The sequence below is a fragment of the Thermobia domestica genome, chromosome 9 (assembly GCF_964235325.1).
Source record: "Thermobia domestica chromosome 9, izTheDome1.hap1.1, whole genome shotgun sequence".
NCBI classification, from domain to species: domain Eukaryota; kingdom Metazoa; phylum Arthropoda; class Insecta; order Zygentoma; family Lepismatidae; genus Thermobia; species Thermobia domestica.
Genome location: NC_137462.1, coordinates 56219475 through 56247141, shown reverse-complemented (window position 1 = coordinate 56247141; position 27667 = coordinate 56219475). Strand labels below are relative to the sequence as shown.

Genomic DNA, 27667 nt, shown 5'->3' with positions numbered 1-27667 from the left:
GGATATATTAGTGGTGTACCAATGTTTAATTAAAGATAGTTTACGTCTGTCTTGTAGCAGTGTTACCAGCTACAGAAAATTTTAATTCCAGATTTTAGGGGGAAATTTTGGAAAAAATATCTGTTTTGTCTCTATTATTTCCCTCTTTGTTGGATACATTGGAACAAATGTACCAGTATCTGGAACTTTTGTCCTTGCTCTACACAACGCACTATAGAATGCTTCAATAGGATAATTAGAAGAAGTACATTGAGGTTTACAGTAGACCTTGTTCTCTAATTGGAAAGATAACTGTGATTTTTTAAAGATAGAATGAGATATTTTTTATTGACATGTTTACTTTATTAGATAACGTCACAATACTTGTAGGATATATTAGAGGGATACCAAAGCTTATTTTAAGATAGTTTGTGTGTGTGTGTCTGATAGCAGTGTTGCCAGCTACAGAAAATTTTAATTCCAGATTTTAGGGGCACATTTTGGAAAAAATCCCTTTTAGTTTATATTATTTCCCTCTTGTTGGCTACACTCGTACAAACGTACCAGTGTCTAAAAGCCTCGTCCTTGGCCTACATAGCGCACCATAAAAAGTTTCACTAGAATAATTAGGGGAAGTTCAGTTGAGGTTTATAACAAACCCTGTTCTGGAAATGGTGAATTTCTGAGGTAGAATGAGATATATATATTTTTTTTAATTTCACGCTTACTTTGTGAGATATCAACATGATACTTGTAGGCTATATTTTTGGAGTACTAAGATTTATTTTCAGATAGCTTTTGTCTGTCTGATGGCAGTTTTTCCAGCCAAAACACTTAATTCCTGATTTTAGGTTAATTCGGAAAATTTCCCTTTTCCCCTCTATTATTTCCCTCTTGTTGGCTACATTGAAACAAACGTACCACTACCTGAAAGCTTCCTCTTTGCCCTACAGAACGCACCATAAAGAATTTCAATAGGATAATTAGGGAAGCTGTAGCCCCGGCACATCTTTTGATTTTTGCTTCTGAGGTGTAAAAAGTGTCAAAATTTCTTGTGTATGACGACAGAGAATTTTTCTTTCTCTCTTTGAATGGAAGCCAACGATTTCAGGATTTCACTGTATCTTGTCAAGACACCAAAGATTTTTTTTAGGTGACTTAAACTCATATAGTAGCAGTGGTGCTAGATACAAAAAAAATTTGAAATTCGGTTAGGGATCTTCTTGTAAATTTTCACCCCTACATTTCCCTCAATAATTTCCCACCCATTGGCAATACTGCAATGCAACTTACACCAAAAAATAGCCACATCCATTTTCTAAAAAGCAAGGCCTTAACCATATCAATCGAATGAATGGTTTTTGAGCAATAAGTCACTAACTGAGAATGTAGGAAAACGCCAAAAATGACCTGGGTCCGAATGGAATAATCACACAATTTTGCTCGTATAGGTACAAAGAAACAAACGATTTGTGAGTTACGAGGGCTTCGACTCAAGTTCTGTTGATTGTTTCAATAATCTGCAACATAAATCAATAAATAATAGTTGCCAGAAAAAAAACAGACATTTGAAAAAAACATGAAAAAGAACGGTGTTTTTTATTGAAAAAGAAACCGTTTTTTTTACAACACTAGTAGGGATAAATCAGAAAAACGCCCAATAGCGAACATCATCGACGAGTTGAAATCAGCGATCATTAAAGGTATCAGCTGTAGACATCCCAGCAAAAATCAAATTCTCTTTCACTCACTGCAACATACAGCAATTTGACAGTATTTTATTTTAATCTGCTAGTCTCCCTCCTTAAGAAATAAAAATTACAAACAGAAATATTCAAATACAAGAAAAGCGAAGTGAAATGGAAAGTGATAAGCAATAGACACTATCTACGACGTAGTTTTCCCTGTACTAAAACTTCATTTTTTGTTCGTATGTACAAAGTGGAATTATGAATTGGAACTTTTAAATATAAAACTGCATTGATAAAAAGTGAGTTCTACCAAATTTTTGACCCTTAAGAAATACAGTATTCAAAAATCAAAGAAGTTTATCCCACTCGCTTGTCTTTGCTTAATCTTAGCGACGAATGGATATCGCCTACGTGTTCTTTCTCGGGTTCTCCCGTTTTCTTCTGCATTTGTCACTCCACCATAAATTTCGTCATCTTTTATAATCATTCACTTTAATTAATCATCAGTCAATGAAAAATGTCAAAACCTGTATTCTAATAATTAGAGTCGTCGATATTTTGGACTAACAAAATTCGAAAGTGACTCACCTGTACTCTTGTATTTTTATAAATTACCCAGCTTTTTATTTTCCCCTCGGAATGATCCACATTATATCATTTGAAATACAATTTGTGCTGTGAATGCCTGAAGTACTTTCTAGATCTTATTACACATTCGAACTTAATAAACTTTATAATTATTTCAATGATATTATGTTGGGAGTGAAATAATCGGACAAAGTGTAGGGTCCTCACTCTCTTTTCCCCCAAAAAATTCCAGGACAAACCACCAATCTTCCAGGACTTCGACACAGTAAGGTATAACACGATTGCAACTGTAGGTTCAAAACTCACAACAATGAAATGAAAAGTACAGTAGATTATGCTGTGAATATTAATTCAAGTACAGTATTAATACACAATAATTAAATACACAAAGTGGAGCGTAATGTGCTTTTTGTGTGTGGGGGGAGGGGGTATCCCAACTCCCCTCCGATCTTACGGATATCTTGCATATTTGAAAGATTTTTGTTATGTATTTATATGCATATTTGGAGTTTATTGCTACAGGATATAATAATAACGGAAGTTATGCATAAAGTATACACAATAAAATATCATTAAAAAGTATTTACCACAAAAAAATCCAAAATTATTTAATTGTAAAAATTTCGGCAAAACGTTATTGCCTTCCTCAGTGCACATCTTCTCAGAAAAGTTAACGCTGTGTATGGAACTGCATTCTTTGATTATCTTCTTCCGGATAGCATTACCTTCTGTACTTTCAGAATGCCTCCATATAATTTCCCTTGTACTCAAATACTTTTCTTCCAGACCACCAACGGGCATCCTTATGTAGCTGATTAATAATAATTAGAGAAACAATGTTTCTGTCTTACTTATTTCACGTATGTTTTATTTCGCCCCACGAATAACGTAATATGTGGGGAAAAGAATTTTAACATTATATTTATTAGCGGGATGAAATAAAGCCAACAAGTTTTTGTCGAAGTACTTCTTAATGAATATTGAATAAGCATCCTACTAAATCAAGCACATTTTACAACAAAATCTATGGCTTTGACTTTAATAACATCAGGGTGTCCACAAAAATTCCTTCCCATTTTCCCTGACTGCATTTCCAACTTTCCCCCGACCTTTTACTGGCTTCCACCATCTCCATAAACAGCTAACCCTCACTTTCCTATTGTATATATATATATTAATGTGTTTTGGTATTAATGTATATTATATATTTTGGTATTAATGTGTTCATGAAGGATGACCTTTCTGCCGATATGTATTTCATGTATGTGCGGGGTACCATGGCGGACGGGGGAGGGAAACTTTTTTTTTCATCACATAGTTACCCTGCCCCGTCCGCATGGTAACCATGAAATACATATCAGTCGAAAGCTTCATCCTTCATGAACACATTAATACCAAAATTATCTTCCTAGCTTGAGATACTGAGAGGGTGAGCTATTGAGGTTAGGTCCCCCCAAGTATTAAACTTTACAAATATTAATCATTCAGTATATAGCTCTTGAACCTAATTTACTAACTGAGACGTGAGACATGATTCGTGGAGATATTCGTCGACGTGAAGTAGCGAGGGACTGGTTTTTCATCGTATTTGACCCACCGCGGAGTGAGTGATGGTTCGGTACACTATAATGTTTCGTTCTCATTCTTTCATCATTGTCCGTCTGAAGTTCTCTGTCAAACTACCAGATACTTCTACTTTCCTGCTATAAAGTTTACTAAACGTTAAGGTTGTAGTAGTTTGGGCCCAATAGTAAAATTAACACTCTAAGTTTATAAATATGCGTACGTGCCTGCCTTATACATTAAAGGTCTACTATTTAAATGAAATTTGTCGAAATACGAATTTTATGTTTATGCGCGGAAAATCCGTCGATTATAAGGGATGTCGGAAATTCTCATTTGTTGAAAGCGTTGCAACCTATATGCGAATTATTTGTCGGGGTCTTTTGAGTACGATGTGTAAATAATTATTGAATATATATATATATATGATGAGATGTAAATGTATGTGAAACGTAAATATGATATTGAAGTAAAATGTGGAATTGAATTGAGAAAATGAATATGTATAAAGGGTTTAGTACCTACCCCGAACGATCATTGGTTGCCGTAGTTCGAGACATCCGACGAATGTAAAAGATAGATTTTAGAAATACCGCCGCATATAAAAATATTTTTTTTTTTTTATGTCTTGTAGATTCACTGAATGTTATTATGTGATCTTTAACCTCATTGTTATAATATCAATTGCATGTAACACGAGATGAGGGCAGGTCGTATTTGTAACCCTAAGGTACCATCAAGTCCACTTTTAAGTTCACAAATATAACATCTTTGTACCAACCTTTCATCTAAAATCCGTTCCAGGGGGCGCGGTGGCTCAGTGGTAGAGCGTTCACCTCTGGTGCTTGGGGTCCCGGGTTCGATCCCAGCCCCCGCCAAGTGAACTTTGTGGTGGACAAACACCGTGCTCGTGGGTTTTCTCGGGGTTCTCCCGTTTCCTCCCACTTTCTTCATTCCACCATTTCACTCATTTCTCATCATCACCGTCTCCTTTAGCCTAACCGGCATAACCGTGGGACGTAAAACTTAAAGATTTCATTTTTCATTTTTAAAATCCGTTCCCCTTATCCGAACCTTTTCCATCTAATCTGTGTGGGTTACCCTAACCCCTGTGTATCGATATAAGCGAAATACTCTTCGAACGAAAAAGAACAGAATAATGATAATTTTAAAAATCTCACGAGCCAGGAATTGATTATATAAGTTTATTAGTGTGTGCGTCTAATGAGTGATATAATGATTTAGAGTTGGTCTACGATCTTACTAGTGACTGAATAATAGAGGATGTAAAATAGCCTCCATAAGTGATAAAACAGAGCTTTGATTATTTTTTTTTTTTTAATAACCTGAATAGAGAAAAGTGTCACAAATGGTCCTATGAACAGAATTAATACTGTATGTAATGAGTAACATACCTATATGAACGCATATAAAATATGATAGAGAAACGAATGGACGCTGTACAAGTGCCTAACAGTTAAAGTGATACTGACACTCATCTTTGGTAGTGAGATAGGACTCGTAATTTAACTAAGAGAAAAAGGAGAGAATGAACAAATAAAACGTAAATTTTCATATATGAGAAACGACTCAACTAAAATTTTACGTAGTTTTTTTTTTTCTTTTTTTAAAAACCATATAACATGTAAAATATATTCATATATGTAAATGAACATTTTCTTTCGTACCATGTAACCCTAAAATCTAGGTAATTGCCTATGTAGATTGCAGAATTTAGAATGTTTCCTACTAATCTTTTCGTTAATATATATATATATACGTCGTTCAGACTTGCTGTCCAATCTAGTATGCATATTGTCACAATTTTCTTTTCTTAAAGATGTTCTAAATATGTCATTAACAGTTAATATTTTTTTTTCTAAATATAATAAAATATATAGTAAAATGTAGTTAGGTGGTTTCCTTTAGAATATTTTATCCATGTTTATACGCTGTCCTGTGTGTATGTGTGGGTGAAACTGAGTGATAAATTTTTAACTTTAAGTTGTAATATTAACATTGCTTTACTGTAATGGTTTTTCGTAATTCATGACTAAGGTCATAAAGGATAAATTCCAAACTAATCGGAATCGGTTCTGGGAGAAAAGCCAAGATAACAGGGTGTGCCTGAATGAACAATGATCTTTCAGAAATATCAAATTTCATTTGTGAAGAATATATGCATTACTTATTTTTATTTTTTATTTTTTTTCTGGCTGATTTAAATGTATGATCGATCTCTGAATTTGAAGTCCATAGACTGGATACTAGTTAACCATCGTTCCAAAACAACGGACAAACAATAAAACTAAACTTTCTCGTTACCCGGGCTAGGTCGGGGCAACTCCCATTGGCGTAGTTGCCTGGATGCAAGTCGGGCCTGTATGGGTAAACATGTGTCTCTTCCGGATCACTTCAATATTGATCCTCAAGTAATAGCGTTTGAGTTTAAACTAACTTTCAGTAACAATTTAAGGTTCTTCACTGTATTCCTACAGTTAACCAGTAATTCCTTCTCCCCTAACTTCCTATCTTCTTCCTCTCCTTCTTTTCCTTCCTTCTTCTTTCTCTTTTTCACTCTTCCTTTCCCTATTTCTACTAAAATCTGAAAAGAAGGGTCGTAACTGGGAGTCGTCGCTATTGACACGGTCATTAAAATTGTTTTGATATTTCTTCGGAAGTCCGATATGAATTGGTAAACCCAACAAGTATTTCGAAGTTAGAATGAAATAAATCCATTTATTTTATTCATATAATCAAATTAAATTCTATTCAAAAATTTACAACTGATTTCAAAATTCGAAAAAAGGGTTAACAGCGACTTTCTACCCATTTTCTTCCCACTCACGACTTTCTGTTTATTTTTTTTCTCTTTTCAAACTGAGCTTGAACAGTGGTTCTATTTGTCTCTTATTATTAAAACAAGTTTTGTTTAGTGACTAAGCTTTTCAAACTGTAGTTAGAAGTATAAAAGATATTGCGAGACTGCACAATTTTAAACTACTTCTTGTTTCGACGAAATTATCCACACAAATGGAGTGTTCTTCAGGTGGAATTCACCCGCAAAGAGATTCACACAGTACGACAAGATGCCGAGACACAGCAGCAGTGGGAAATGGCATCCGGGATTGAACATGTGGGTGAAAAGGCAATTCGATGAGCATTTAAGTAATAATAATAATAATAATAAATGATCTTCTCGTGTACTTGACGCGTCGGGCAACCAACAGCACCCACTGTTTTATGAAGCAGGAAAACATCTAAAGCGAAAAATTAACCGGTGATTTAGGAATAGCTTTCTGAGGAGTGTTGGAAATCTGGTAACCTTGCCTGTCATTACGAAAGGAAGAAGCAGAGTTCTTTATAACCGACAAACTATGGCTTAAGTGTGGTCGCGTTTCTTAAGCGTCACGTCTAGCCAGATGTTTACTATTTATTAACATAATTTGATACACTGCAAATCAATTATTCCAAGTTTTATCCACGACATGACAAGGTTACTGTGTAATTTAAGGACTTCCTATTGCTGAGTAAGGCTCCTCTAAACGCGCCCCACGTTTCTCGGGTTTTGGAAATTGTGAGAAAACGAAAGTAGTCGAATTTTGAAAATTCGGCCACACAGTGATCATGGAACTCTATGAAGTGATTTTAAATAATTGATTTCCAGAAAAGATATTCGATACCTTTGAGAGCAGCCAAATGATTGTGATAGGCTATCCTATCAAATGTCTCAAATGTTATTTGAATCGTTTCTTAGTTTATTAGTACCATAAACTACTATGTGGCCCACTTTCCAAAACCTGAATATTGTATTCAGTTTTCACACGAATTTCATAAATCGGGAAGGGGGGGGGGGGCTTGTGGGGAGCGTTTAGAAGGGCCTTAAGTAAATAGCAGAACTCTATGCTTAAGTATGGAGCCTTTTAAGGTAAAACACTGGAAGGAACATAATTCAACAAGAAGACATTAGCGCTGATTTTGCATTCATCTATTTTATCCACACAATGAGAAATCATCCAGATTTACTACACACCAAAGCTGTTCAACGTTCATGCTACAAGTAGTCGCAAAGGTGAGTTTAGGAGCTCAGTTTCGTTTGCGGAGCTCAGAAGAAACAAGAAAAACAAACTATCTTCACATGTAACCATTAATACATTTGTAGATTCATATATAATTGCAGTACTTCTGAAGAAAAAATCTTATTACTCGTTAATTTTCCCCTACACAAATACAGCTATGAATGACAGGATCCGTATGTGTGTAACTTACTCCATAATTCAATACGAAATTGCGTCCCCGGGCTGCAAGTGACGTAGTTTCTTCGTTCACTAAGCAACATGTGTGGTTCTGTCTCTGGTTTGACACTAGGTGGCGTATGTAATGCACAGGGCTCGTAACTGAATTCCACAACTAGTTGAAGCTGCATTGATAGTTGATGCCGTCGAGTAAATGCTATTTTGGTGCTTCTGTATGAGTGTTTGTGTGCGTGTGTGAGTGGTCGCGTAAAGTGTATAAGGGCCTCAGTGTATAGAATTGGGCAACTGATAACTCGCACGTGAATGATAGTAGAAACAATAGAAACAATGATCATTTAAATAGTTTTACCGCTTATCATTGTGGTACTCCCAGAACCGTGAACGACAGTGCAACTGATAGAATGGTAGACTACTCTTTTACTGAGCTTGCTGATATGCATCTCATATTATGGCGTGGCGAGAAGCAACAGCCGGGAGACAAGCGTATGTATGAAGAACGGTTCCCGAATAGGAGATTACCGTCGCACGCCTTCTTTCAAACTTCGGGACATAGGATCACTACCAAAACCCCGACAAGAAGTAGGACGAAATTGAAATGTGCGAACTGTTGCATTTGAGAAAAACGTGCTGGAAGCATTTACGGCTCATCCTGAAACCAGCATGCGCTCCGTAGGTCAGGTACTAAACACGTCATACGACTGTCTGGCATGTTGTGCACGAGGAACAATGCACCCTTTTAAGTTTCAAAAGGTTCATGATTCATTCCCTGCAAACTTTCAACCACGTGTGGACTTCTGCCAGTGGTTTCTGCAGCGCACTATTGCTGAGCCAGACTTCCTAACAGTTATTTTATGGACGGACGAGTGTATATTCACCACAGCAGGCGTACTAAACGGTTACAACAGCCATGTATGGGCTGAGGATAATCCTCACGCAACCCTTGTGCAGCAGCATCAGCACAGGTTTGCTGTGAATGACTGATGTGGCATCATACATGATTACCTGATTGGACCCTACATCTTACCTAATCATCTGACTGGTGGAAATTATCTTACCTTTTTGCGTGATGTCTTACCTCTACTTCTCGAGGATGTACCCTTGGCATTGAGACAGCGGCTCTGGTTCCAACATGAAGGCGCGCCTGCTGATTTTGACCAACGTGTACGGTATTCCTGCATGAAACTTTCGGCTTGGTAGGGGTGGTCCAGTATTACGGCCACCTCGCTCGCCAGATCTCACACCCATGGACTTCTTTCTCTGGGGTGAAATAAAACGGATTGTCTATGAAACACCTAAGCAAACAGCTAAAGAACTCGTGGCTCGTATTTCGATTGCTGCGGCGCAAATTTCCGATACACCGGAAGTATTTGGCCGTACCAGTCAGTCTGTTATTAACCGATGTCACTTGTGCAATGCTGCTCATGGAGAACAGTTTCAACACACACGCTGAGTGTCTCGATGAATCTTTCTACGCATGCGCACACAACATTGAGAGGCACATGACATATTCTACATATGCATCTGTAATATTTAGGGAGGTCATTGTAATTTGATGTAGGTCTATTTGAGACAACAGGTAGCTAATACAATGCTGGTAGTGATGGTAGTAATACTAACACTAATACTAAATACTATTAATAATACAATAATACATTATTTTTATTCGTATTCCTCACCATCATCTTCTTTTTCTCCTCCTCCTCCTCCTTATTCTTCGAATTGCCCTTTCACTCTCCATGCGCAGAATCACACGTTGAATCTTGGATGCCAGTTCAAACTTTTGCTGTGCCTCGGCATCTTGCCGTACTGTGTGAATCTCTTTACTCGGTTTTTCATTATTTTTGTTTGTATTGCAATTGTAGTAATCAGCTGCAGCTTGTCTTCTACGAGTACTATCACCGAAACCGGTTTACGTTCCTCTATCGTGAACGTTGCATCACCTCCCCAGTAGCACTTTCTAATTACACAACTGTCGACCCTATGTAGAGCGCTGTATGTCCCTACCCCACTGTCAGACTGCCCTTTCTGCTTTCTCGAACACATGCTTTGAATAAACGTGTCGAAATTGCGCTCCTTTCCTGTACGGTTATGCAACCACACACTTCTCCCGCCATCTTGCATACGCATACACACTTCAGCTATTCGTTTCTGTATGCATGAACACTTCACATACACACCCTCTCACTTTCCCCTCATAACGTCTGCGGCATGCTTCGCATCCTTTGGGGAATCCCTTGCGCTCGCCTCGTACACATCTAATCTTAGTATCTTTGGATAGTCCATGTTGAGAGTCTGTGTGGGCCGCCTAACACCGCCCTTCTATCTCTTGTCGTTTTGCCAGAATTAGCCTTCAAAGTTCTTTCCCACCCTTTTGGACGTCCGTAACTCGGTTAGGAGGCCAAGATGGACATTGTGTTACATAGACATTTTTACTTGTTTTCATCTGTAGAATCACCTCCCAAGCGTTGTAAACAACCTTTCTTTACACCCTATATATATATTACATTATACACAACATTACAAAGGTACAAAGATTTACAGTTACAATTATAAATTACAAGAAGTTACAATTATAAATTACAAAAGGTATTAGTATTAAAATGTATTGACATAAGAATTATGAAACATAACACTGAAAACAGCATGGTTTGAAAAAAGCCATTTCTTCTACAATATGGAGAATGTATTCACATGAATAATTATGGTAAGTTATACAGTCATAAGCGAGGGAAAAAAAATCAGACATGCATTTCCTCACAACATGGAACTGCAAAATGAACAAAGTCTATATATGAAAACAGTATGCTTTGAAAGAATTATTTCTTCTCTATAATAATAAGCAGTAGTAACAACATACACTTTAAAATAAGAGTTCCAAGGTTCATATTACAGACTACTTTTCTTCTATTCCAACTCTTCAATTTTTGCTTGAACAGCACTTTCTTCTAACTGTAATTCAGCCCGCACTTTTGTCTTTTGGCATGTAACTCTTTCAGCTCCTGTTTTCTTTTCTACACTTTTCTTCTCTCCTTCACGATGCACACTTTTTTTATGTCTAGGAAGTCTTGGTACCTTTATCTGGAACATTTTACAGACTGTAGCAATCTCCTGGTGATGGATAAATTGGCTACACATCCAGCACTGCTAATAGGATCATGCACAAATCTTTGAACCACCAAAGAGTGTTTTAGGTTTTCTGTAGTGACATGTTGATGGAGAAACTACTTTCAACGGGTGAATTACCATGTTGCATTATCAAACGAATTTTGACAACTTCCAAGAGACTAGAATACTTGATATCATCCTTTAGTATCTTGTAGTAAAACTTACCTAATCCCATAAAATCATCGTGTCTTGTAGTAAGCTCGCAAAAATATGATCTCAAGAAACCCTATGTATCAACATATAATACATCGAACTATTTCTTTGCCTATTCAGCCACATCTGATTAAATCATGATTGCCCTGTGAAGATCTTCACGAAAAATCTCCGCTCTCTTTCTTCCTAGAGATGGCTGATCCAAAATATTACATCGTGCAAAACAAGTGACACCACGTACAAATTTGTACTTCAGGGGTTTCTTTCACGTAACGTTTGAACTAAACCTATAATTAATGTGCAAATCTCCAGTATGAATTGTGCTTTATTCCTGTATGTACACATGCTTTCCTTTAATACTTTTCTCGTAGTAAAACCACATGTCAATCATTGCAGCAGGAAGAAGCTTGTCATTTGACAATTCCAAAGACATCATTTCTTGGGCAGGGTCAACTTGCTGCAATATTTTTGTTTCACACATCAAGCTAACAAATTATACAGTAAGTCCAAAAGTGCTGTATGCGTGCAACGAAATTATTAGGGGCTTTAGAGACTGAAATCTTCGAAGAAACGCTTCACATTCTTCTGAAATAACTTTGAAACCTGCCAACTTACTCTTCAAGAAAGGGTTTTCAATCTGTTCCTTTAAAAAAGATTGCTGCTGACAACTAGGCAGTGTAGAATCTTGTATGAATTTCTTAGCATTGTCATATACTTTCACTTTCCTCAAGTAGTCTGCATTCTCAACACATCACATTGAGCAGAACTTCTTTGGGAAATCAGCAGATTCTGTAATGGCAGTATACTATGCCTGGCGAGCTGAGCTGTTACTTAAAAGGTAATACATGTCTCTAACAATCTCGTCTAAATACCACTGTGATGCCTGTAGGCCATTCTTCATAGCACCATGCAAAATATGTAGTCCACATACACCATAAGTCTTTCTATCGGGATTTTGTTTGTACATTTCACTTTTCAGTTTTTCTCCGAAGCTGAGATTTACGTTTGGACCATCCATAGAACCTGGACCTGCATTAAATTGTTTAGTGGAAGACCTAGTTCTTCTTGGGGAACACGTCCTATCCAAGAAGAAAATTTAGGGTTCAATTCTCATCTAGCCATTGGTTACTCAAGAAGGTTGTTTTATTAGCAATTATGTTGCAAACATATTCAATTTAAACTTGTAAACAAAGAAAATGATACATCTGAAGTAATGCAAAGAAGTATTTAAAAAAATACATTATTGATCTTTCACAATAAAAAATAAAGAAATAGTCTCTAGGTTTTCTAGTTTTGAAAGAGAGTTTTGAGGAAGAGATTTAGAGTATTCTACTGTATTTTCCCTGACTTTCTCTGATTTTGTAAGCATTTTCTTGGTTTCCCTGACTTTCGTGACTAAAATCGAAGTATATTATACTTGAGACTCGCAACACTTACACAAAATATTGAAAATAGTAACTCAACAGACCAGTACACACACACATATTATATACACAAAGAGAAAAAAATAGAAATGTGGAGTATCATTTGCAAGCAATGAGTAGCTCACTGACTACTCTTGAACATAATCGAAATAATCTACACGGCAATTTAAAAGAACTTCCTGTGTATGGTTAGCTACCCTACTTTTGGTGCATGTGTTTCAAAATTCGATTTACAGTGGCAGCACAGAATATACTGAGTTCACTAAGCATTATTGGATAACTGGGAAGGTTCTTAAATTAAGGTATATTATGCTGTGGACAGCGAATTACCCAAATAAACATGTTTCATCTTTATAAAAGTTAAAATGGATTTTTTAATGGTAATAATTCGGTATTCAATGAACTAACTTCTTTGCTTGAAATTAATTTATGTATCAAGCATTTACGTAGTGTAGTACATTTTTTTTCCTAAACGGTCTTTAGGTCTTGATCCTAAAAACATCGAAGCATTAAAGGATTTCTGGGACAAAATGATTTAATAATAATATTGCTAATAGTAAGTGGAGTTTGCACATGAAATAAAGTTTCAATAGGTATAAAATTCTATCTCAGAAAAAAAAATCTGTATCAATTTATCTTGACAAATGTGGCTCTCTTTACATGTTTCGGGATGAATATTTACTTCCAGCATTACGAGTACACAACAACGAAGCTGTAGCAGCTTAACGAGCGATCCACCTCACAGATACCCTTACAAGAAATCAAACCCAGGTATTGCACCAAACGCAAGAGAACTAGCCATCTAGTCACAAGGGTTGTTACAAAATTGTTCATGTTGAAAGGTGGATTTGCGTATACGTATTTTCTTTTCCTAGTAACCTTCAAATAGAGGGAATGGTTTCAGAAGTGCTTTTGTAAGTTCAGTAATTTAAGACAAGAAACTAACTGTACCTAAGAAAATTGCTGTATCTACCAGTTATAAATGGACTATCAAATTTCAACAAATTCTAATAAAATACACATCATAATAGTTTTCTCATCTTACGTGAATAGATATACAGAGGTTGGACAAAAAATCTAAAACGTTTGCAAAAGTGTGAAAATCATACCTAGCTTGGATCCGACGTGGAATGGACGTATACAGCTCCTGAATCGTGGTATGTGGAATTTTGTACCATTGTTCCTCCAAAACATGCTCCAGTTCCTTAAGGGATGCTGGTGGAGGGTAATGAGACCGAACACACCTTTCTAACTCAGACCACAATGGCTCAATGATGTTCAGATCTGGAGATTGTGGGACCCAGGGGGGGGGGGGTGTCATAGCTCCTGGTCATGCTCCTCAAATCATGATTTCACCGTTTTTGCAGCGTGACAATGTGCTAAATCATCTTGGTAGATGCCATCACCATCAGGGAACAATATTTGGGTCATGGGTAGAACCTGGTCTCCCAAAATGGCCTCATACGCCTTAGCATTCATCTTTCCATGCAAGGCTATGATGGGACCTGCAGAAAACCACGATATCACTGCCCATACTGTAACAGAACCACCCCCATGCTTTACAGTTGGGAGCAGACAGTCTGTATCATAGGCCTGCGACGGTGTTCTCCATACGTAAACGCGACCGGTTGTTGGAAGCAAGGTGAAGGTCGATTCATCGGACCACATTACGTGTTTTCATTGCTCATGAGTCCACGTCTTGTGGTTCTTGCACCACTGGTTAAGCCTCTTCGCATTTACTACTGTGACCAGGGGTTTGGAGATAGCGGCCCTGTCATGAATTTTCATTTTATGAAGTTCCCGTCGCAATGTTTTCGATAAAATCGGGTTCTCTAGGCCAGAATTGAGTTCAGACGTAATTTTCATTGCAGGGGTCTTCTTTTTAGCTGCTACAATCCGTTTTAATGCCCTCCGGTCCCTATCTGACAGGATTGTCTTTCGACCACTGTTGTCTTTGCAGACGTCGTTTGAACATGAATTGTGAATGCCCTCGTGACACTGGAGACAGTGCCTTTCGATACCCCCACAGTGTTCACCACTGTTGCCACTGAAGCTCCAACTAGACGGGCACCAACGATCATGCCTCTTCGGAAGTCTGTCAGGTCGCGCATTTTGCCGCACCACTTTCACACCACGTCAGTCACAGGTGAACTGATCACTGCTGACGGAAGAGGAAGGTCCACACGACACATTGAAAACAAAAAACGATCGGCAACCGCAACAGATGTTGTACAGGGAGAGCAAAACTTACGTGTCCTGTATGAAGTGTTTTTAGATTTTTTTTTTTTTTTTTTTTGTCTACCGCCTGTATATGAATCATATGATGTATGATCTTCATCTTCATCATCTTCATCTTTTTATCTTCATCATATTTTCTCTTTACGATAAGGGTACGGTATTGACCTTTTATTTTTTTCTATTTATTTACTTTTTGTTAACCTCAACTAGACTTATAAATATCTCGTTTTAAGAATATATAAATATAAATAAGTAAATAAATACTTACGAGCGACATTCTTCTGTTCTGGACATCCATTTTTCCAGCTGATTTATTCAAAAACAATTCACGTTCTGCAACCGAAAAGTGTGGTCTGTCGTTGACTTCAATATCATCATCATAATATAACTACCACATCTCACACTGAGGAAACAATATCATCCATTGTTACAATAGTTGATACGAAGGATAAAAGACTTTAGAATGATGTATGATGGATAATACTTACCTAGTTTCTGGTCCTTTTCCCTGTGCATTCATCTTTGTAGAATTGTCTAATCCATCTTTGCCAAGAGTGCTGGCACATTCATTACCTTGAACAGTATTATTTTTGTTATTCGATGTAAGTTTAGATTGAGATTCACTACTATCACCAGCTGATTCATCGTTTATTACAGAAGACATGTCTTTTAGAGAGCAAGGCACTTGACTTCCCCCTTTTAAGGCAATGTTATTCTTATCATTTGGTTGTTTACAAGTACCTTCTCCCACTGATTCCAGTTTTAGATTAATAGTGTCCTGTAATACATTCAAGATGTCAAGAACACCAGAATTTTCCCTCTCACTATGCGAAGGATTCAACACACGGCTATCTGTACTAGAACCTATTTCACCCATTTCGACTTTTATATTGTTTGCCCCTTCATACCTTCCAGGAACACGTAACATACTAGTGGTCAATTCATAGGTGCTTGGCTTCTGTTCACTATTTAATACTTCCAACTGTGAGCTATAGTTTTCACTCACAGAACTTGAAGGATCGGATGCAAATCTACATGCAGAGAGTCCATCATACGAGCTCTCATTCTTCAAATGACTCTGTTTGACGAGATTCGTAATTAACTGTTCAAATGATTCAACACACCCAGGACTATCATCACTGATTCCTCCACTTGGACTCTGTAAATATATAAGTAAATTATTTCAATCTCTTTTCTTTACTTCTAATGTAACTATTTTCACGTTGAAATGTAATTAATTATATTTCCAAAATTCACAAAATCCTCATTTGCAATAATCTAAATTTAAGCAACAAATAAACAAAACTCAACTTTTATAATTGGTTACTGAGAGTATGGACAAATAATAATAATTCATCTGAATAATGATTCTTTCATGTGTTTGTTTAGTCTATGTTACTTTTCAGTATCACATATGGAGTCGCATACATGTAAAACAAATCAAAAGGTCTTAAGGTTCTGCTACCAAATATATTGCATGTCGCTTGTCTGTAATATACTCTACATATATTTGCAGAGGAAGTGAATTCTTATTTTCGCGATTTTGATCTTGTGCCAAATGTGAAAAATGTATTTCTGAAAGTCCTCACGCGAGGCCTTTGTTATCTTAAGCAAAACAGACCCTTTATTTGCGCTTCCACACCACATCATGTTAACGAGAAAGATATATAGATTACAGCTGCTCTCTGCTATGCTCGGTTTGAATCAATCAAAAGAATCTTTGATACTTTTGATTACGATGATGTGTTCTCAAATAAAGTTGCTCAGCTTACTTAAGACGAATTCCTTCAGAATGATTTAGCTTTCATTGCTATATATTTTGTTAAACTGGTAAACACTATTACTAACCTTGACAAAAAGAACGATCTTAAAAATATGCGTAATTGGCAAAAGTGTGATTGTATTGTTAAGGTCTAATCCAGGTCAGGAAAAACAAGAACATTATGTGTGTTATGGAAGATGATCCAACTGGTGACGCTGACATAAATCCTTCAAAAATTAGTTCCCTTAGGCAGGTTACAATGACTTCTGCAGATATGGACAGATTATTTTCACAACTGAAACATATTTCTGACATACTGAATATTTTACATATTTGTTATTTCACAAAACAAAACATCAACTGACTTCCTTGAAGTGAAACAGACCTGCTGCTGATGGTGTACAATAAATTTATTTTAATAATTTGGATGCATTCAATTTTTCTGAACTGCTAATGTAAGTGCGTATAAATGAAGTGTGACAATGTACTTCCGTTTAGCATTTTGTGTCGTTTCTTTTTATAAGTAAGAGTGAAGAATGATTATATGAATTTATTTCATCAGCTGTCGCTCCTTACACGTTCCACAATTTCCAAGTTTCCAGCAATATTAAGTGGTAAGTATTATCGACAAAATTAGTTGTATTTATTTCATTCTATCTAAATCATTTATTTGATTATTATATAAACTGTACTGTAGTTTTTCAATGTTTTACCATAAGTGTATTTACGATCATAAATTCCCTTTTCATCGTTTAGACATTTCTGCTCCTTTATTTCGCAATCCTGTTTGCCATTTATGGCTATTTTGCCATCAATTACGTGTTTTAGTAATGACTTCAAGCTACAGTGTTACTATTAAAAAAAAAATCCTATTTTAGATGAGATATTCCACATACCATATAACAACCGACATATACATAAAAAAAAATCATATTCTGATCATCTCTATCTGATTTCACTTCATTTCACTTATCATATTTACCTCAGAATCTGACGGTTCTGCTTTCACACTTGTCACCATGTTATGGCACTTCAGACGAAATACATGCAAGTTTTCTAATGATTCAAGGCAGTCCATACAAACTTCATTAGAGAACGCATCATCTACTGATACCTGTCGAATATAAGAAAGGGGAGTTCTTTAATATGCAGTATTTATCTATTTATAATTATTTTCTTAATAAGCAATTTCTGTACCTGCAGTACAACTACTTATTAGCAAGGGATGCTACAAAATTTGTAAACAGAAACTACATATATTTACATAGAAATACTTAACAGAAATTAATGAAAACAAGAAAACAGAAAATCCACACCCACATCCAGACTCTGCATTCCAAAATGGTACCCACCTATACGATTCACAGCTACTTTCTGATAGAAAAATTTCTCCTCTTTTCTCCCTACCTTTTCGCTTTCCTACGTTATGGAGCTTAAAGAACAGGTTTTCAACCCACTACGTAGTGCAGGCTGTATTAACAATTTCAATAATGGTCATGAACAACTACGCGGTATTTATGGTTGCCCACGATACAAGATTTGAAGCTATCTCGTCTCGAGGAAGCGTCTTGAAAGTGGAGTTTCATCTAGAAAAATATATCTGTTTTTATTGGAAAAGCTCTGTCTCGTCTCGTATTTCGAAACGAAAATTCAGTCTCGTCTCGTTTCGTGGGCAAGACTAGATAAGAGACAGAGCTCTTCAAATGGAAACATATGCACTTCTCGAGACGATACAGAATTTTCATGACAATAAATAAGACGAAACAAAGCTCTTTCAAAACACTCACTTGCCGACACAAGACATTACTTTCACAACACTTTTCGAAACGCAGCAGAATTTTCGTAACATGATCAGGAGACGAGATAGAGGTCTTTCAACAGAAATACTCTTCCCGATACATCATTTTCGCGACACCTTTTCGAGACGAGACAGCTTTAACTCTTGTCTCATAGCCAATCCTAACGGTACTTCGAAATTTTTACGAAACATTTACTTGCTTCCTGATGCTCCATTTGTCGATATTGTTCCTACCACATCATACCTTGGTTTGACGAGCCACATTTGATATTGCTGTTTCCACAAAACTTATATTGCTGTTTCTTGTTTCTTCGGTATTCAGGTAGTACTTTTAGATGACCCACGTTGTATATATATCACAAACCATAAAAAACCATAACATTTTGTACTATGCAAATATCAGTAGGAGGACATTGCTCGGTATACAAGATACACACAGGCAAGGCACACAAAAAGGCAGGGCACACAACGTTAACAGTGTTGTCATCCACATTAAGTTCTACTTTTCCAAATAGCACTACGTCAGATTATTACATATTTCAAATCTACATGTAAACCAAAAACACAATACCATACTTGTCATGCGGTGTTCTACGCTAAGGGCATTACAATATCACAATCATCGAAAAACAATCAAATTTTGGAGGATTCTACAACAGTAATAACTCCTTGTGTGACAAACGGGATAATGCACATTCAAAGTACCTCGATGTCGAATACTATGATCGTCATACGTGCGTATGATGGTTTTTGAAGTAGTAGAAACAAAGTTTCAAGGAATTAAAATTTTTTAAGGATTTTATTTTCAAAAAATGCTTAGATTAAGTATCACATTGAATTACGCACATGGTTTTAAATATACATAAAGATCATAGTACCGTTTGCAGCAATTTGATATCTCAAATCATTTGGAAAATATGAAAAAATGGTAAAATTTGATATATTACTTAAAATAACGTACTTATAGGAACTTTTTAAAACGATTTTTGATTTACTTTATTTATATAACATTACAACAATACTTTTTGGTAAGCATAATTACAAGTTCTAGGAATTATATAATTTTAAGCATGTTGCGAACTTGAACAGTTTTTAGCATAAATTATCTCCAGAACGGTTTGAGATATCAAATTGCTGTAAACGAAAATGAGGTCGTTACATCTATTGAAAACCATCTATGCAATTAGATGAGGTACTTATCTAAGCAATTTTACGAAATAAAAACTTTCGAAAATAAGTCAAATTTTTAATCCCTTGTTACTTTGTTCGTATTCACTCAAAATTAGTCTCAGCAGATCATAGTATTATACGCTAAAGTATTTTGGATGTGCATTGCCTGCCTGCCTCATTATTGATGTAGAGGCCATCAAAATTTAGATGTTTGTAGCGTTCTTAGTTTGCAACACTAAGTGACAAGTGTTATACTGTATGCTTTGGATTTACAAGTACATTTGAAATATGTAATAATCAAATGTTGCGCAACTGTGGATTGGAAACAGTGTCAACCTTGTATCAGTGTGGTATTTGCATAACAATTATTATAAAAGATATCAGCGTAACAGAAAGTCTTCATGTAAAAGTAAAGTTAAATCGATTTTTATGTAACAAAGAACGTTTGGAAAAATGCTGGATATTATGATGTTAATATCGGATGTTCAATATTACTTTTTGGTTTTATTGAATAGTTTCTCTTATTGCTGGATGTTATGCAACCACAGACGACAGCTTTTATATTTGAGATATAGTTTTTGATTGTGGGTTAGTTTAGAATTCAACATACCTTTTCAAGAACGAGCTTGTATGAGACATACTTCCAATTTAATGTGTGATCCAATCTATATTTGCTCTCTCCAGGAATCGAACCTTGCTCTTAGATACCAAAGGTGGGAAAGCTGATTACTTACTTAGTCACGAAAGGGTCATTTTGATGTTTGTCAGAGAGTACTCGATTTTACTGAAGTAATAGATAATATATATTTTGGAAGTCTATTAATAAACTACTTTCCATTTTATAAACTGAGTTAGGGTGCAATAATGTAGTTCTCGGGCCAGTGACTGCGCAGGCATGTATTGAAAATAGTTTATACGAACTCAAAAACTCTGATCAAATTAAACGAGACTTGTTTAGTTTTATTAGCTTCGTGTTTTGTGGGGGATAGCAAATACTGTACTAATATTGCAATAAGGAAAATATAAGTGAGTAATAACGATCCAGTGGATTGGTTCGACACAAGATAGAATCTAATTAACAAGTTTCGTTTCTTCGGTGATGGACCTTCGGAATTAGTTGTATTTTCTCTCGTAAGTATTCCTTTTCTTACCGCAGTCTAGCCAACTACCCGTCGCGCGAAGTTTATCTTCCTTCACCAAACTCTCACCACTATATGCCTGCAACGCTCTTACGTGACTATATTATCATGACGGTGCACGTTTCACAGATTCGGCTTCTGTCTATAAATCATTTTTATTGTTATCTCAGTCCATTCGTATCTAATGAAGTAACATGAGAAAGAAAGAAAAAAAGTATCCTTTCTTCTTGTGTTTTAAGCAATGACTGTTTCGAAATTATTCATATCTGCAAGAAATTCATTGAGTATAAGAATTACAGAGAATGAACGAATACTATTACAGTTTACGAAAATCCGATGAACCGTGGCTAGATGTTAGCGTACGAGTCTTCGGCGTGGGAGACCCTGGTTCGATTTTCAGTGGGAGCTCAAGTAGTTCTGATCCCACATTCACCTGCAGGCAGAGATGCAAAAAAGCCGGCTTTTTTGAATCGGTGGTTTTTTGCACATAAAAAGCCGGCTTTTTTGGGAAAAAAAACGAGAATTTTGGAAATTTTGGCTTTTTTCATTTTCATGATTTTTCTGTTTAAATAGCTTTCTTATAGTATGCTCAAAAGTTAAATAAGATTCCATGACCTAAATACCATATTTCGCTCTGGAATTCACCATCATGATGCATGGAGCATATGGTTTATGAATTAAAGTAAACATAAAGTACGTAGTATTTGAGGGCAATTTTAGAAGCTATTTAACTTTATTTTAACTTCTGAATTATCGACACTTTTTTCTTCTCTAGATCATTTCTTTTTAGTCATCCGTGTTCCACTTCTTAGAGCTTAGTACTCTAGCTTCTAGCACATAATTAAACTTATATTGTTCAATATATCCATCAGAGCGTACGTTTTTCAATATATCTGTCAGAGCGTATTTCCACATTTCCGTTACTGTAGTTGTGCAACGGAAATTAAGGATTTAACGGATTTAACAATAATCTTCCGGACACAACCTTGAGTACCATTTGATAGAAATAATCAATATCGGATTTAGAAAAATATTTGGGAGGGTTTTTTCTGAATAATGTTTGGTTTTTCTAAAAATTCCTAACTTATTTAAGATGAGTTTAAGTTTATGAGTACAGCCATAAAAAATATTTTGTTTCGTTTGTATATTCAGCTATAATCTTCCAGATACAACATTGAAGAACATTTTATACTGATAATCAGTGGAGGATTTAGAAAAGTATTTTGGGAGGGGCTTTTCTTATTAATGCTTATTTTTTTCTAAAAATTCCTAATTTTTTATTTGAGGACAGCTTGAAGTTTATGAGTAAAGGCAAAGCTAATATTTAGTTTGTTTTAGAAATTCCGTAATTTCGGGGTAGAGGCTTCAATCCGAAAGACATCCTTACCCTAACCCTCTTCGCAAATCCATCACTACTGGTAATTAGAAATAACAAAGATTTAAATCGATTAGAAAGGAAGTCGGCCAGGACTCATAGTACACGCACTATCTCTACATTCACAGATGGAATTAAGAAAAGCTTTTGTCAAAATGGTCGAATGCGGGGTTGAATCCCGGACTTCACGATAGAAGTGCGAAAGCTAACCACTCACTCATGTTTGTTGTGCAGTTGTGCTTAACTTAAATGTATCCTCTTTCTCTCTCTCTTTCTCTATGGCCACAAAAGCTCTCCATTGACTTCTGTCCTTATCGAATTAAATTCAGTTTCTACTCTGTATTACTATTTCTGCTAGATCCATCTTAATATTGTCCTCCCATCTCGGCCTAGGTTTTCCTAATGGACGTTTCCCGATTGGATTTCCAGTTAAAACTTTGAAAGCGTTCCTACTTTCTTCCATTCTGGCTATTCCTACTTTCTTCCATTCTGCCCACCTGAGCCTCCTAGACTTGATGACTAACGATGTTTGGTAAACCGTATAAATTATGTAGTTCCTCCTTATGAAGTTTCCGCCATTCCCCATTACGTTCCTCTTGGGTCCAAATATTCGTTTCAGAATTTTATTCTCAAATAATTTCAGTCTGCGTTCTTCCCTCAGCGTAAGCGACCATGTTTCATAACCATAAAGCATAACAGGCATGATTATCATTTTATATATTTTAAGCTTTAAATTCCTTGACAGAATTATTTAGACAACGACAAAATTTCTTGACAGAATTATTTAGACAACGACAAAATATTTTGAACTGAATAATAACAAGAATTTCCTGATTTCAGTCGACATTTAATTTCTTTGTGGGTATGATTTTTGTCTGGTAATAATACTGATTCAAGATATTTGAAAGTTTCCACTGTGTTGAAAGTATTAATTGATATTTTAACGCATTCATAATTTGCCGTATTACGATCCTTGTGAACTTCTATTTATTTAGATTTGTTGTAAGTCTTTCTAAAATGAATAAACAGTTGATGTACTGGGTAATATATTTCCATTTCTTTTCGAGTATTTGTCGAATGGTAAATATCTGGTCGATTTCGACTAAAACCACACTGATAATCTCCAATAATTTCATCTGTGTGTGGGGTTAATCATTAATGGAATGTTAAGAGAAATGCTTCGATAATTATTACAATCAATTTTGTCATCTTTCTTGTGAATTGGAACAGTGATTGATTTTTCCATTCTTTTTAAATGTATTCCATAGTTTTTTTTTTTTCATTTTTGTAAAAAAAAAAAAAAAAAAAGTTTCGTAACGATATGTCGAATTTTCTTGTTAAAAATTCAGAAACCTTCAGGACTGGGTAAACCGTGATGGTGATTATATGCTCTACAGCCTAGGAAACCATACGCTCAGATGAACAGTCTATTACGTATATCATCCATGAAAAGAAAATTCGATACTTTCCCGATTCTGAACAAGCTTAACCCTACAACGGTCGAGCGGAAAAAAGTTTCATAAACGGTCGGGCTGGGTCTGAGAGACCCAAGAAAATAAAACTGCATAATTAATATGTAACCAATATTTTTAAAATAAAAACGTTCTTTTGTGTAATTACAAGTATTTCTAAAGCAGGAAAAAGCATTTCAGCTCAAAACTGATGTTTTCGCTTATTTTTAAAAATATTTTTGTAATTGTTAACATATTTTTGTTAGTAAATTATATGAGTTTTTCTAGAAAATTATATAAAAAAGAATATTTGCTTACATTTTGTTATAGGTAAGTAATATTGTAAAGGAAACATAAGTTTATTTAACATAACCTAAGGCACTACCTATGTTCAAATGTACTGAATGTCAGGGGGTAAAGTTTTTGTAGTTTTAATTTTGGCAAGACTGTTATCTAATGGCGGAGTGAGTGGAGATTTCTCAGCAGCGGCAGTAGTAACAATTCTTCACACTTATCATTTTATTCCCCACACTCACTGTTACTATCATGATCACTAAATAATTCAAAAGCAGGATTGTCCATTTCGCTTTCATCATCATATAAAATTCTATGAATTTCACTCACAGAATCTGTTACACGTTCCGTTATGTTCTAAAGTTGCACAAAATACCAACTGAAATGTTGTTCGTATATACACACACACAAAATGTCGAATAGGTAGTCACATTAAAAAAAGTAAACTTCCTACAAGATCGTTGACACTGGCAAAAAAAAAGTTACGTGAACGGTCGGGCTGAGTCTGACAGACCCACGCGAGGTTCAGAGCTCTATTAAAAGCAAACTAACATTAAATCAAACTGGTTTGCAACACTAGCGTCTCTTATCGGTCGTTTTAGGAAGGTATAGGAAATTACAACTCAAACCGCTAACTTTAAGTTGAAAATTTTATTTAAAATATAAGTAGATGGGTCTCACAGACCCAGCCCGACCGTTCTAGGGTTAACGAACAGTCAGTGCATTACAGAATTTGGAGCTTTACAGATTTTGCAGATCCGAAGCACCTGATAGGTGGTAACAGATTATTACGTATGTGATCAATCAATGAAAAATTTGTTCGAAATATTCATACAATGTATATGAAACTTAAAACATAACTGAAACATTTCAAGAATGTACAGAACCACCCGAAACGAAGCTCTTGATGTGCAGATTTCTTTGCTTCAAAAAGGGGGTGTGATATTTTGAAGTAAAAATATTACATACAATTTTGCTAGTTATTTGTGTATCATTTTTTTAAGTACTTATTGTATATAAGGGGTTAAAATATTATTACATACATTGGTTAATCCTTTGGAATTCATAATGTAAATATGTTAAGAATTTTAAAAAATCTATTTAAAATTCATGGTTTATTTTCGAGGTTTCATATTATTATCTGCATCAACCACTAAGTAAATGAGTTTTCTGTTGTAGAAAAGCGAAATAAAGTCTGCTTTATCAGTTTAAAGCAAAATTTTCAAAAAAGCCCAAAATTTCCCAAGCAAAAAAGCGAAGCAGAAAAAACCGAGTTTTTTTCAAAAAAGCCGGTTTTTTTCCGAGCCCTTGCATCTCTACCTGCAGGTCCATGCCTACACAGCCTCGATACTAAATGGGATGTTGAACTCCAAATCAACCAACCAAGGGGACACGGTGGCTCAGTGGTAGAGCGCTTAACTCTGGTTCGTGGGGTCCCTGGTTCGATTCACGGCCAAGTAAGTTTGTGGTGGACAACATCGTGTTCGTGGGTTTTGTCGGGGTAATCATTTTCTCCCACTTTCTCATTCCACCAATTCTTCCATCATCATTCACTTGCTTGAATCGTCGTCTCCCTTAGTTTAACCAGCGAAGTAACTACGCTAGTTATCGTCCGGGACAAGAACTCGCCTTAGCGCCCCCCTGACCAATCAAACCGAAACATTTCCTCAAATATTTGCCCAATTTTGCGCCCTCCCAATCCGTCGCCCGGGTCACAAGCGCCGTTTGCCCTCTTCCCTAGTTACGTCACTGGGCTTAACAGACACAATTGTGGGGCATTAAACTCAAAGTTTTAATTTAATGTTTTTTTTCCAACTCAACCAACCAAGAATACCCGATGTCGTAAAATACGGATACATTCCAACCTTAGTACAACTTAATATTTGATTGGTAATTAAGAAGTTAGTGAAAAATTTAGCGGAGCTACAATATTTTTTATACATTTCTTCCCTATAAGTGAAATTTTAATGTACAAATATTATAAACTGATAACATATAATACAGAAGAAAATCAGTGAAAATATGCCGATTGGAAGAAAATAATATAACAGAATACAGTGAAAAGTACTTACTGTAATATTTAAACATAACTGAATCTTGGTAGTTATATTCACACTTTCTCCAGAGATATTGAATATATTAATCTTGTTGTTCTTCTCTTCCGCACAAAGTCGACATATATTATTCTGTAAAGTAAAAGGAAAAGATCTACAGTGAAAGCTATTTATGCTGGCCTTTAATTCCACTGGAAACTGAACTACTTAGACAGGTAAACCACTTACAGAAAGCCATACGCATATTTTGAAATGAAACATTAATACTGACTGCTATGTACTTCTTATAATATTATTGAATAACTATATAAAAACATAAAACTATTAAGCAGAAATAATTATATGAATAATATATGAAAAAGAGAAATAATATATTTTATGGATGTATAAACTTCCGAACACTGAATTTATTGGTATAAATTCAATGCTTATTTCCTTAACCCTTTTCGCCTACTTTGTCCAGCTGCAAATTTGCAATTGTTAACAACCGGCTGCAAATGTTTCCCACATAATACTCCAATGTAATATTTAAAAAAAAAAAAAAGACTAGTTTATAAATTTCACACAATCTGCATTCCCATTTGGTTAAACATATCTTCGGCAAAACTAGCAATTAATCCGTTACAAGATCACTTACGACAGCTGCCACTCTCAGCCCACAGCCTGAACAGAGATAAACCCAGCCAAATCGATGTTCAAGTACAAGCATAAGATTGTGTTGAGTATTCAACCGAGCGCATGCGTAACGTAGAGCAGGCTAAACAAGGTCTTTCCCACGATGTGGTCATGGTACAATTTCCTGTGTCTTTGTCCACGTAAACAGTGAGAGGTAAAACAGAGGAAAAGTTGAAGTTGCAGGATGCAATCAGTTCTTAGGCGAGTTGAGTTATGCAATCGATAGAAGTTCAAGCTAAAAATAATCATGTGAGGGCAATTCATGCAGTCATTCATCAATCAATCAACCTCTCTCTCTTTTCTTGTATGTGTACATACTGAAACAGAGAAAGAAATAACTAAACAACGGAAGTATTTATCTTCATTATTCTTCTTAAGCAAACTAATACATTATAAAGTTCTGCTTGTGCAGGTATTGGTAGAGCAAATTACAGTCCGGAACGTTTTCCCACTACCGGTTTTTATTACAAAATCCATTAACTTACACTAAAATACAAATGCTGAGCAAACCAACGTTTTATTATGAAATAATAAAATAATAATTGTGACAGTTTCGGATTTTGTAACATTATTATTTTATTATTTTATAATAAAACGTTGCTTTGCTTAGCATTTGTATTTTAGTGTAAGGTAATGAATATACCAAAGCTAATATGAATTAGATAGTTACAAAATCCATTATAAACAGTAGATTACAAAATGATACTATAATGTAAATGCACTGATATTGGGTGAAGAGAGGGGACTCAACGCCCGAGCAGCATAAGGCAGGATCTTAACAGAGCTCCGAAGCAAGCTAGGTGGAGTGGATTTTAGGATCCCCAATGCTCCGTGCAAGCAGTGAAGGGGTTAAGAGTCGCAGAGCTTCAAGCAAGCTAAGCGGGCAGATGGA

At 35.7% G+C, this 27667-nt stretch overlaps 1 protein-coding gene across 9 annotated transcripts in view; it reads right to left on the bottom strand.

The window, feature by feature from the left end:
- LOC145694669 (uncharacterized) overlaps window positions 1–27667 on the bottom strand; it is a 508204-nt gene that overhangs the window by 224139 nt on the left and 256398 nt on the right. For 8 of the 9 annotated variants that reach the window (XM_081771152.1, XM_081771151.1, XM_081771150.1 and 5 more), the window contains exons 4-6: window positions 26119–26232; window positions 17802–17933; window positions 15546–16216 (exon numbers count right to left, since the gene is read on the bottom strand). In XM_081771152.1, the coding sequence (XP_081627278.1) occupies window positions 15546–16216; window positions 17802–17933; window positions 26119–26232 (917 nt within the window). Of the gene's footprint in view, window positions 1–15325; window positions 15461–15545; window positions 16217–17801; window positions 17934–26118; window positions 26233–27667 lie in introns of all 9 variants that reach the window. The other variant, XM_081771156.1, reaches the window with a different exon arrangement.